The sequence below is a fragment of the Thamnophis elegans genome, chromosome 13 (assembly GCF_009769535.1).
Source record: "Thamnophis elegans isolate rThaEle1 chromosome 13, rThaEle1.pri, whole genome shotgun sequence".
Classification (NCBI taxonomy): domain Eukaryota; kingdom Metazoa; phylum Chordata; class Lepidosauria; order Squamata; family Colubridae; genus Thamnophis; species Thamnophis elegans.
In genome coordinates, this window is record NC_045553.1 from 21,600,177 (window position 1) to 21,613,446 (window position 13,270).

General features: G+C 46.7%; 1 protein-coding gene across 3 annotated transcripts in view; it reads right to left on the reverse strand.

The window, feature by feature from the left end:
- Positions 1–2,953: 2,953 nt before the first annotated feature.
- The window catches only part of STARD7 (StAR related lipid transfer domain containing 7), a 28,927-nt gene continuing 18,610 nt past the window's right edge, over positions 2,954–13,270 (reverse strand). For 2 of the 3 annotated variants that reach the window (XM_032229122.1, XM_032229121.1), the window contains exons 6-9: positions 13,115–13,197; positions 10,440–10,539; positions 8,958–9,042; positions 2,954–5,954 (exon numbers count right to left, since the gene is read on the reverse strand). In XM_032229122.1, the coding sequence (XP_032085013.1) occupies positions 5,752–5,954; positions 8,958–9,042; positions 10,440–10,539; positions 13,115–13,197 (471 nt within the window). In that variant the 3' untranslated portion in view covers positions 2,954–5,751. The remainder of the gene's footprint in view (positions 5,955–8,957; positions 9,043–10,439; positions 10,540–13,114; positions 13,198–13,270) is intronic. The other variant, XR_004256372.1, reaches the window with a different exon arrangement.

The following is a 13,270-nucleotide window of genomic DNA, read 5'->3' on the forward strand; positions in this document are numbered from 1 at the left end:
GGTGAACCACATAATACATACACGTTGCAGTGAATTTTGGGAAGTGTTCAAGAATAACTATAATTTTCTATAGGAAACTGACCATTTCAAAATGATGTCCCATATTACTACACTTATATACTCGGTCAAACATCAAATATCACTTTATAGTTGCATATTATAGGGGATGGATGATTGGAATTTTGAATTCCTCCCCCCTGCCCCCTCCCTCGGACCCACCTTTTCCAGCTGTCAGAGGATCATTTCAACTCTCATCTTGTCCGTCATGATGAAAATGTAAAAAAAAAAAAAAAAGGCAACTTAGGCAAGACCTGCTGCTCCCAGACCAAGGCAGAGAACCACGTGCCTCCTTTGCATAAGAAAATTTTCACCTTTTAACCCTTGCTTAACTCTGAGCAAGGGTTAAAAGGCGAAAAATTCCTTATGCAAAGGAGGCACATAGTTCTCTCGCCTCCCCCTGCAGTTAGCACTAAGCAGAGTCATTCTGGCAGCACTACCTCAGCCTTTTTCCTTTTAATTTTCTTTTCTTTTCCTCATGACACTGGTGAGGCCCAGCCTCCCCTGCTTGCACGTCCCTTGTCCATATGTCCCAGGTCCTCCCCCATCCTTTTTTTAAAAAAAAGTAATGACTCTTTTCTCATCGTGTTGTACGATTTCTCAACACTTGAAGAAATGGGGCTCAAGATGACATCCACAAAGCCTTCCAGCTCATTCATGGTGGTGAGTTACTCCTTAGGGCTTCCTTTACTTACCCTGCACTCCAGTCATTAATATTAATGATTGCTTATGTCCACCATAGGGACGCAGTGGCTCAGAGGCTAAGACGCTGAGCTTGTCGATCAGAAAGGCAGTTTGAATCCCAGTGCCGCACAATGGAGTGAGCTCCCGTGACTTGTCCCAGCTTCTGCCAACCTAGCAGTTCGAAAGCACATAAAAAATGCAAGGAGAAAAATAGGAACCACCTTTGGTGGGAAGGTAACAGCATTCTGTGTGCCTTCGGCATTGAGTCATGCCCGTTGCATGACCATGGAGACATCTTCGGACAGTGCTTGCTCTTTGGTTTTGAAACGGAGATGAGCACCGCTCACTAGAGTCAGGAACGACTAGCACTTATGTGCAAGAACCTTTACCATTATGGTCATCATGCTCCTTTGAAGACGCAAAAGTAGGAATGGAAGAACTCAGTTACAGCAGTGTCTTCACCGAGTGGGCCCCGAGTGACCTTCCTTTCACTATTCACGTAGCCACAAAACACCTTTTGTGCTATCAACATTCCTTGCAAATGGAAGCTCTTTTGGTGTGTTTTATCTCCTTATCTTGCTTCCTGCAGGAACTGATTCCTTAGTAGTCTGGTTTCTTGGCAATTCCACCTATTTTTGCATTTCCTACTCATGTGCTTAACTCTCGGCAGCAAAAAACTTTCTATGCATCCCAACATTTATATGCAGAAGTTTCTCCTTATAATTTGTACCTTTGGTTACCTTACAGATGAGGAATTCCTCTTCCCATTCATCTCAGAACAGCTGTCTGTGGGATGCCACTGTGGGTTTTTTTTTGTTTTTTTTTAAGCTTATTTAAATTGGTGGTCCAGAAAATGAGATTTTTTTAAAAAAAAAACCTGCCAAAGCTTACAGGCCTATTCCATAAAATCTTTACACCGCGGTGGGATGCTGCCACCTAGTGGGCAATATGAAAAGGACACCAATAATAAGATCAAGGAAGCAAATTGAATGAATGGCAAAAAAAGAAGTCCAGCCTGTATTTGTGATGTTGCTAGTTCAATCTTCCCCAGGGTAAACCCTGGGAATTCTCCTGTGGTCTGAAGCAGAAGCCCACAGAAGGTCCCAGCTGGCAATTAGGGAGGTCATTCAAAAACCATTAGAGATATTTGGGTTAAGAAAGGAGATTAACTGTTTTCTCTAAGACTTCTAATAAAATGAACAGAATAAGAGAGTTGGAAGGGACCTTGAAGATCTTCTAGTCCAACCCCTTGCTCAAGCAGGCGGATACCGTTCCAGACAAATGGCTGTCCAGTCTCTTTTTAAAAGCCTCCACGTCTTCTGAAGGCAAAGTCGTTCCAGAATCATGGGAAATTGTACATTAGGGTTATCGTGAAGATTTTGTATTGTGAAGACAATGCCACATAATCACAGGAAAAACAACTCAAATGCCCAGAATTTGAGGAATGGAGATATATCAACATTATCTCGGGGTGGTGGTGGTGGTGTCAGGAAATCCTATTCTGACATACAACTAAGTTTGCCTTCAGAAGCTGTGGAAGCTTCATCACTGGAAGCTTTCAGGTTCCCTTGCAAAAACATGCTAGCTGTTCCTGACTCTAGGGGGCAGTGCTCATCTGCATTTCAAAGCTGAAGAGCCAGCGCTGTCCGAAGACGCCTCCGTATTCATGTGGCTCGCATGACTAAACACTGAAGGCTCATGGAACAGTTCCCTTCCCACCAAAGGTGGTTCCTATTTTTCTCCTTGCATTTTTTACGTGCTTTCGAACTGCTAGGTTGGCAGAAGCTGGGAGAAGTCACGGGAGCTCACTCCGTTACGCAATGCTAGGGATTCGAACCGTCGAACTAACCACCTTTCTGATCAACAAGCGTCTTAGTCACTGAGCCACCATGTCCCTAGCTTTCTAGAAGAGCCTGGATTGTAATCTGTCAGAAACTGTGTAGGGTCTCCTGCCTCAGCAAAGGAGGGTTGGACTAGATGACCTACAGATCCCTTCAAACTGTCATTCTGTTAATAACGCTGCTTTGTGTATTTAGTCCATTCCTTTAGTCCATTAGTTCCATTAGTTGCCCTTTTTAGCTAAAAATACTTTCCATTCTGGAGGCCAAACCTGTCCAGATGTTCAAACAAAAAAGGAAGCTTTTTGCCATGGGATTTTTTTCTCTCATTCATCTTCCCGCCTCTCCCCGTCCCAGAAGGCAGCCTCGTTAGATGAGAGCACCAATGAGTTACATTTATTGATGTTTGGTTCTCATAAAAACATTAGTAGAAATAAAAACACAAATCACTCAGCCGTTATATTAAGGTGGTGCCTGGAAACAAACACATCACCATGCACATACAATATTTCCTCCCCAACGCCAAAGTCCTACTATCCCTGAATGGAGAAGTTATGGCTGGTCAGCCTGTAACAGAATGTTTTTCAACCCAGTTTTCAGATAAGGGGGACTTCAACTCCCAGAGTCCCCCAGGCGGTGTGCAGGTTAGGGAACGGTGGGAGTTGAAGACCCCACATCTTAAAAAGTGCCAAAGTTGAGAAATCAGCTCTGCTTCCTGCCACTCATAGATTTTTTTTAAAAATTCAGATCAGGCTGGCTGGGGAATTTTGGGAGTTGAAGTCCACAAGTCTCAAAGTTCCCAAGTTTGGATACCCCTGATTTAGAAGATCACATACAGAAATGCACAAAGCAGAAGAGAATGGGAGGCTATCCTTTTCCCCTCTACTGGCACAGAAATAATTCTAAGGAAGCATATATATATATAATATTTGCAATGGTATTTAACTTCTTAAGGGTTGGGGAGAACTGGCAGACCAAACGTCTTTCTGCCTCAGCACCGTGAAGCTGCCAAACGCCCAATTTTGGGAAAACGCCACTCGTGGGAAGCACTGCAGGGGCACGCCTGGGCTTGGGAAACGGATGGGAATCCGTGCTTTTACACGGGTACTTGGGATCCCAGCAGCTGTGGAGAGCAAGGCGCACGAGAGGGCGTGTAGCACACTGGCCAATCGTAGGGCACCCTTGGGGGGTTTGATTGACATTCAGTCCATTTGTAGAAGAGGGGTCTCCAACCGGGCAGCTTTTAAGAGGCGTGGACTTCTGACTCCCAGAATTCGCTGGCTGGGGAATTCTGGGAGTTGAAGTCCACGCGCCTTTAAAGCTGCCAAGCGTTGGGAGACCCCCACCTCGATATTCACACGTTTGAGCTTAGGGAGTAAAATCAACTTGAAACAAGGGTTCACAAACTGGAGTAGTTTTCCTAGTTTTGCTTCCTGCCATCTCTTGGTTAACATGTCTGCGGGGTGCCAGGCTGGCAAAAGAGGCTCCAAACCCCTTTCAGCAAGGAACAGGCATTGTGGTTAACCACTTTCCTGCCCCAAGTGCTCCGTCGCAGGCTGTTCTTCCCCCTCCCCCCAGCACCTCTATCTTACACCGAAGAGGCATAGGCGTTTGGGGACTCCTCACCTGTCCCATGGATACTTACGACGTGCATTCTAGCGCTCTGAATCCTCCAAGGGGGAAAAAATCCTACCCTCCCTTCCTCTTTCTTATACTGTCCACCAAGGAAGCTGGCTAGCTGACCTATCAATCAAGCAGGGCCCTCCATCTCAAACCTGGCAAAGGGGGCACCTCGGACCAATGTGCACAAAGACGGGCGCATGTTGCTTTTAAACCGTTATGCCCCCAATTCAGAGACGGCACCTTTGGACTGCGGAGACAGGCGCTTTTTGTTGGCGTCACCAGATCAACAGATACCGTATTTTTCAGACTATAAGACGCAACACGATTTGGAAGAGGTAAGTAAGGAAAAAAGGTTTTGTCCTCCCAGGCCACCAGGAGCACTCTACAGGCTGGGTGAAAGCAAAGATGCTGTTTTTGAGAAAAACAGGTGGAAAACAGGCCATTTTTTGCCAAAACAGGGGCATTTTTGCCTTCCCCCGGCCTTGCTGAAGCCTGCAGTGTGCTCCTGGGGGCTGGGGGAAGGCAAAACCACCTCCGTTTTTGCAAAAAACAGCCTGTTTTTCGCAAAAATAGGATGCAGGGGCGGGGATATTTCCATCCTCTTTTAGGGAGTGGGGGAGGTGCGTCTTATACTCCAAAAATGCGGTAATCACATCTGAGGAAATAAGCCCCAAGGTGGCCAGTTGTAAAAGGGGAGAGATGTAAAGCTGCGGGGGGCGGGGGGCAACATGGCCTTTCCTTCATTCAGTGGACAGAGATGTCACGATGGGGGGGGGGGACACAGCCAGGACCTTAGCACCAAGGGGCTCTCAACAGCTCCGCTGCTTATGTCCGGTGGCTAAAGAGGTGGCATTCAATTGTGCCTCGGCAGGGAGACAAAGGCACTTTGGCAGCGAAGCAGCCCCACTGTAAGCAGAACAGAAGATAGATAGATAGATAGATAGATAGATAGATAGATAGATAGATAGATAGATAGAGAGGGGGGGAGGGGCAGGCAGAGGAAGCCAAATAAGAGGCGTTGAAGCCTCCATTAGGTTGCAGGAGCCAGCAATGAGGCTGTAAACGGTTGGGTGGCTTGTTGTGCACCAGGCTGCAGCCACCTCGGGCGCGATTCATCTCTACGAAAGAGACAAAAACCCGGGAACTCAACTCCGCCTCTCCTCCAAACGGCTTGCGGGGAGCCTCAAGTACTGGGGGAGGAAGAAATGAGACCGTCCGAGAACGTAGCTTTTTCTCCACTAACCCCCCCCCCCCCCCCGCCGTCCACCACACCCACAGGGTTAAGAGCAAATAAGATCAAGACACAGAAGTGGCCGCACAAAACTGTTTTTCACGATGGCCGAGAGTGGTTGCCCAGGGCTGACGGTGTTCTTTCCTTCAAGGAGGAGACGTGGCAGAGAAGGGGGAGGAAGAGGACAGACGCAGGGCGAGGGGATCGAGGTCCCAATGACGTTCTTCTCCGTGGCTTTTTTCTTTTTCCTTTTTCACAGCCCGGAGCAAGAGGCATGGGGTTGCCAATGTTGCAAACCAAGCCCTCCCCCTCCTCCTTTTAAGCATAGTCTATCTGGATAGGGCTGTGGGCTCCTTCGTTCTTATGGTCTTGGGCAGGCATGCTGGCCTTCTCTTCCCCGTTGCTGTTCTCGCCCCCGCTGTCCCGGGACTTGGAGGCGGCGATATAGTCTTTCAAAACGATCTCCATGTTCCTTGCCTTCAGCGCTGCCGAGTGAAGTTTCTCCAAGAAGTCCGGCATGCCTGTGATTGGGGAAAGGGGGGGTGGGGGACAATGAAAGGGGGCGGGGGGACAACAGGCGGGTGGAGAGGAAAGTATACCAGCTGGTCAAGAGGAATCCAACACCTACCTGCGGTCAGGGAAACTGATCTGCCCTCAAAAGCACTTAAGCATTCGGAGTTACTGTATTTTCCGGACTATAAGATGCACCAGTGTATAAGACGCACAAGATATTGAAGAGGTAAGTAAAGAAAAAGTAGTTTTGTCCTCCCGGGCCCCCAGGAGCACTCTGCAGCCTTCAGCAGGGCTGGGGGACGGGAAAAATGCCCCCGTCTTTGTGAAAAACGGGAGGAAAATGGGCCATTTTTCACAAAAATGGGGGCATTTTTCCCTTCCCCTAGCCCTGCTGAAGCCTGCAGAGAGCTCCTGAGGGCTGTGGGAGAGGGAAAAATGCCCCCGTCTTTGTGAAAAACGGGAGGAAAATGGGCCATTTTTCACAAAAATGGGGGCATTTTTCCCTTCCCCATGCCCTGCTGAAACCTGCAGAGAGCTCCTGGGGGCTGGGGGGAGGGAAAAACAGCCCATTTTTGCAAAAAAACCAGCCCATTTTGCAGGGGCGGGACTTCAGGAGCCCAAAAATGGCTGTATTCAATATATAAGACACACCAACATTTCCACCCTCTTTTAGGGGGGGAAAGTGCGTCTTATACTCTGAAAAATACAGTAAGTTGAGATGAGGATAAAACTGGGATATTCAAAGAAAGGAGTGGCACAATGAAATCTGGAGTACAGTGGGACCTCCGGTCACAACTGTAATCCGTTCACGGACTTCAGTCGGCATCCGATTTGGTCGTGACTTGAAGCAAGACTGACTACGCATGCACGTGCACAGACACACACAAAAAGGCACAGAAGGGGGAATTGCTGCGGCTGTGTTTGATCACCACCCGAGGATATTGTTCATGAACAAAGTGAAACATTTAGCGGATTTTTTGGTCGGCGATACCCAATTTGGTTGTGATCAGAACCGTTTGTGACTCAAGGTCCCACCGTATGGCAACAAATGATAAATTAACAACGAGAATTAAACTTTAAAAATGGGGTGATCGAAGCAAACGATCATGGTGAAATATGGGGGGATTTTATAAAGTCAATGTTGGTGGAAGCAAAGGGAATAAACCTACTCAAGGATATATGTTGTTTTGGAGGGGATGAGGGCACAATTGGAAGATATTGTATATTCTGTAGTTGTTATACAGCCATGATGGCGAAGCTCTGGCACAGGTGGCACACACAGGCCTCTCTTCCGGCACGTGAGCCGTCGTCCCAGCTCAGCCCCACCACGCATGCATGCCTCCCGCTGGCCAGCTGATTTTCGGGTCTCTTCCCTGCATGCGGGAGACGTGCGTGTACGCATGGGGTCATGTGCACATGCGCGGCGTGTAGAAGGGAGCGTGGAGGGATGGGGGCCTCTGCGCCCCATTTTTGGTCCCAGGAGGCTCCATAGAAGTCCACTAGGCCCAAAATGGGGGGGGGTCACACGCACAAGGTTTGGGGTACATGGAGGTCATGCACGCATTGCATTATGGGTGTGGGCATGCGTGCATGTGCTGGCACGCACACGCACACACTTTCGGTATGCGAGGACAAAAAGGTTAGCCATCACTGTTATAGATGAAGAAATATAAAGGGGGGGGAGGACCAGGGTCTCCAGAGGGGCTGGGGTGCACAGTAATATTATTTTTTTCCTTTTCTTTTTGTATTTAGATGTCTGGGTCTATGTTTATATTATATGCATTAAAAATATATATTTTTAAAAAAGAATTAAGGGGAGACTCGGGTGGGCTGTAATCTGATGGCGGGGGGGGGGGGCTTAGGACCTCACTCATGCCTTAACGACATCCTCGTCTCAAGATTTAAGATGGGAAAGCAGTCCCACTCACGCCAATTGCTACTTGGGGACACACGAAAAGGTAGGCCCTCCGCTCCTCGCAAACATGGCGGCTGTGGTAGGAGTGGAAACTTGTAGACCTCTGAACCAGAATTCTGGGGACTTGTTCTGCTGTGGAGAAACAGAACCTGAAGTGGGGCCTTTTAAATTCACTAAGGGTCAGTAGTGAATTTTGAATGAGTTCAAAAAGATCATCATCTTCATTTAACCACCCCACAATCCTTTGCAGTGTGGCATTTGGGCAACTGAATGGAGCTCAGGTTTACTGGCTGGATGCCACTCCTGTTGCCAATGTGGAGTTTTGTTCAGCAGATAAATTGTCAAATATGCCCAGAGAGAGAAATATTTGCCTCTACTGTGGATCAAACTCATGAGCCTCTTGACTGTGAGGTGAGAGCTCCACCTCCAGGCCACCGCACCAATCGCACTGGGGGCTTTTATAGCTGCTCATAGAGTTGACCCCAAAATAATTGAGGGGTGTGACCCACATCCATACTAAATTCATCACCCTCGTTTTAACAACCCCATAATCCCTTGCGGGGTGGAGTCGGGTCAACTGAATGAAGCTAGCAGAGTGTTTTAAAGGCCAGATACCCTTCCTGTTGCCAGTGTGGAGTTTTGTTCAGCAGATATATTCTCATTGTGCCTAGAGAGGGAAATATCTGCCTCTACCTAGGATCGAACTCACAGCCCCCTGTTTGTGAGGCGAGAGCTCCATCTCGAGGCCACCGCACCACTACAATAAGTTCAAAAGTATACCTATAACAAAAGGGAAGGGTTGGTTATCCTATACCAAACCTGATCATGAACCTCATGGGGCCCCCATGATACAAAGCCAACTTCTTTTCACCCAAGGATAATTTTCCACCCGCTTCAACCCAGTAAACTTTGGGATGCGAATTTCACATCATCATCAGGCCTTCAACATCGAAACTGATGGTTGTTCTAGACCACACCGTTCTGGGATCTGAGATCACCCTATGTTTTATGCTGACGCCACCAACTCAAGAGTTCCAATTCTGCCACTTTGGTAGCCCGTTCTCCCTGCTGAAGAACCACAGTCCCCAACACTCACCACTGGAAACCATCCAGCTGACACAGTATCGAGGGAACACAGTTTGTGGGTTGTCGCTGTAGGTGAGCAGGTAGTCAAAGCCATTCTGAAACGGGAAACAATACTGATTAACTACTACTACTTGTAACAAGGAGGTCGGCCAGTTAACTTACCCAGTTTAACCCTTTTGCTATGTAAAACAAAATCAGTGGGGCGACTTTCCTCCAGAAGTTGTGAATGCTCCAACACTGGAGGTGTTTAAGAAGAGATTGGACAACCATTTGTCTGAAATGGTAGAGGGTTTCCAGCCTAAGCAGGGGGTTGGACTAGAAGACCTCTGAGATCCCTTCCCACTCTGTTATAGTAAAAAATAAATTATAAAAGCAAAGTGCCATTGCTATGATAACAAGGACAGAATCATGAAAAATCTCTCGTGCCACAAGTCATTCACAAGCAATAAAAGCTTCCTAAGTGTCTGGCAGCAACCTCTTTACAGTCAAACATTTTTTTGTTCCCTTTCCTTAGTGCAGTGTGTGTGGAGGGGTGACTTTTGTAGGGACAATGACCACGACAAAGAACAAAGAAAAAAGAAATTCTCCATAGCACCTGAGGGCAGGACAAGAAGCAATGGGTGGAAACTAATCAGGGAGAGAAGCAGCCTAGATCTAAGGATTTCCTGACAGTGAAAACAATTAATCAGTAGAACGATTTGCCTCAAGAAGTTGTGAATGCTCCAACACTGGGAGTCTTTAAGAAACTGTTGGATAACCATTTGTCTGAAATGGTATAGGGTTTCCTGCCTAGGCAGGAGGTTGGACTAGAAGACCTCCAAGGTTCCTTCCAAATCTGTTATTCTATTTTCTAAAGTGGAAATGATGAGTAAACCAGTTCCTTAGAACCTCTCTGCATAAGGAGACAACAGGAGATCGTTCACATGTCCTCCAGGCAGCTGCTCCTCCTGAGGCTGCTGCAGGACAGAGGTTTTCTGCCGGTTCAACTTGCTCACAATTGCAACAGAGACTTTTGAAGGACATGAAGTTTGCACACCTCACTTTCTGACCCCTTTCAATCATTCTGAAGTGGAGAACATGTAGCAAGAGAGAGAAAACACATTCTCAAACCAGTTTGAATTTTTACAACAACTAAAGGAAACCTAAAAATATAAAGATTTTCTGCTTAGAAAATCTTGGTCCCACCCATTTTGTATTAGCAAAAGAGGGTCATGATACAAAATTAAATGACCATCACTGTCACTGCCTCAACCAAATAGTCAATGTATAAAGACTGGCAAGGATTAGAGAGATGATGCATAATGCATGTCAAATTCTGAGGCCTAAAATATAATAAAATATGTATAATAAATAAAAAATAATAGGGGTTAAACACACATTAACAATTGTTGCTTCAGCCTCTTAAATATTTATGCTCCATGTAAAGAAAACCTCTTCTAAATTTCAGATTCCACATTTTTTTAAAAATAATAATAATAATAAAGGAACTCACCTCATCAAATGATTTGTGAGGATGGATAACCATTTGTGACTCATAGGTTCTGACCCGGACGAATTCAGGATCTTCGGGAACGCCTGGATGTTCTACCGCTCTAACCAAAACAAGAAAAAGGACATGATACTTCAGAAAACCAATCAACCATCCGTTCAGCTCTGGGACTGCAAACATTGTGCAATTATTGTAGAGTAGGGTGGGTCAAATTTTTTCAGCTTTCCATTTTCCAAACATTAGCGGGTGTTCAAACGTTGTGACCTGCCTTGGGGGTTGCAAAGGTTATTTGGGTTCCTTTAATATAATTTAGATCTGCTTAGTATGTAACTTACGTAGATATCGTAACTTTTTTACCCTCTTTCCCCAGAAATAAGCCCTCCCAGAAAATAGTGCAACAAAGCAGCAGCCATGAGGTGACCACGCTCGCCACCTCCTGCACCTCAAAAATAAAAAGACCTCCCTGAAAATAAGGCCAAGGGCTTGTTTTGAGGGTCAAAAGAAAATAAGATTATTTTGGGGAAAACACGGTAACATTTTGTTTGTTTCATTTGTAGAGAGTAAAGAAGATTATTTTGACAGAGATATGTGAAAACTATTGCCTAGGCTGGGGGTCCACAAACTGCAGCTCTGGAGCCGCATGTGGCTTTTCCCCCCCCTCTGCTGTGGCTCCGTCACCGGTCGGTGCCACAATTTTGAGAGGAGCTTCCGGTGGGGGCGGGGTGGGGGGGAGAGAAGCACAGTGCGCCAGGAGAAGACTCTATGGCAAGGGGAGGTTTTTCCAGTTATCTCCACAACTGATAGGGCTTTCGGTTATGACAGGTAGAGGAAAAAGTACGCCGCGCTAGGAGGAGACTCTATGGTGGGGGAACTGAACTTCTGGTCAGTCCCAGAACTGAACAGGGGGCTTCCGGTTAGGACCTTTGGGGCTCCCGGTGTTTTCTTTTCAGTGGGAAACGGGTCCAAATGGCTCTTGTTTAAGTTTGCTGTCCCCTGGCCTAGGCCAAAGGGGCTAAAGCAATTTTTAAGTCCACGTGATACGATTTGAAGCGCTTGAGGCAGACGCCTCCCTGATTCACTAGGGTATAAGAACAAACATAGAATAACAGAGTTGGAAGGGACCTTGGAGATCTTCTAGTCCATCCCTTGCCCCTCAGACTTCCAACTGCCATTATTATTAGCCAATCTCAATGTAAGTAGGTTTAGCCTTCCTGCGCGGTTAATTTCTTGATCTGGCCTGGGCTGACATCTATCTTGCAACTCCCATCATGCTGGGCTTCCCTCAACTTTACTCTTATACTCCAGTGAATTAGGGAGGCCTCTTGCTGAGCTGCTTCAGAATGTCACCTTGTAGCTCTGGACTTCAAAAAAAAAGGTTTCGCCCCTTTTGGCCTTCCTGTACACCTCTATTAAAGTCATCTTCTGAACTCTCTACACAATTCAGGTTAAACCTTATTCTGCACCTTAAAATCTTCCAGGGACAGTTCAAAAGAAACAGAGGGAAAGAATAAAAAAAAAGTGTTCCAGGGATCTCAAATTGATAGGCACATTGAAACTGGATGTGTTTAAGCTTCCAAAAGAGCTCTTTATCATTTCGCAACAACATTCACACAACTGTTTCCATGAAAATATAACCTACCCCGAAAGTAAGTCCTAGCTTGATTTTTACACGTGAGCCCAAGATAAGCCCTAACCTCCAAAACAAGCCCTAATTAAGACCCCGCCCACTCCAGAGTGAATGGGTAAAAATTAAGCTAAATTGCGAATGTGGGGGGGACAGCTGTCCTACTACTTACCTTTGGATAGTTGCAGCCAAGCCTCGCACAGCCCGACACCTGCCTTGCCAGCCCATTTCTTCTGTGGCTGGCAAGGCTTCCCTGAAGGCCTCTGCAGCCAACAACAAAGCTCTGGATCAATCCAGAGCTCCGTTATCCACTGCAGAGGCTTTCAGGAAAGCCTTGCCGGCTGCAGAAGTTCCTGAACCCCTCTGACAGTGAAAAGGAGGCCAGGGCGACGCACGCAAGTGAGGTAAGTCAGTGGATGACATCCCCCCAAAATAAGACCTGGAGCCTTTTTGGGTAGCCAAATATATAGATAGGGTCTTATTTTCGGGGAAACACGGTGTCAGGCCTCCAGCCATCTTTTCTTGTGGATCTTTGGCCTGCCACACTTTCTATTATTCTACTATGTATTTTCTATTATGGGAAAATGGGAGGGGAGAATTATATGGAGTTCGATGATATGTAGCCATAACAACATTCTTTCTAGAAAGCCGAGGTCATCCTTTGTCTCTGCACCTGGCCGGAACTGGATGAGTGGAAGCTGCCAGCATGGCAGTGGGAGATTGGACCATGGGGAGGACTTGTGGGTGTGGGGGGCAAGACCTTAAACTTTCAACCGGGTGGGGAAAACTGGGAAGCTTTCAGATTCGGGTTTTCCCAGATGTGCCAACATGGCTCTATTGATAAATTGGAACTTTGAGGAATTCTTTGCCTCGGACTCTGATTTACTTTTGGATGCTATTTGGAATCCTGACACATGGTAGTTTTTCCTTCATCCTTCTAGCATTTGCCCCAAGAACCTTTCCCAAAGATTTAGAAACCCAAATCTTAAGCAGGCGACTGGACAGATCCTTTCGACATGCAGCAAAGGTGGCTCCTGGGCCCTTGACCACTTACCGTGACACCAGCACCATCAGATTGTTCTCTTGGTCCACATCATACCGTCGGACGTAAACGTAATCCCGTGAATACATTGGGTACTGGAAAAGGATAGGGTGGAGGAAGAAGAAGTCTTAAGATTGGGTGGTTAGTGACAATGCCCCTGGCAAGCAG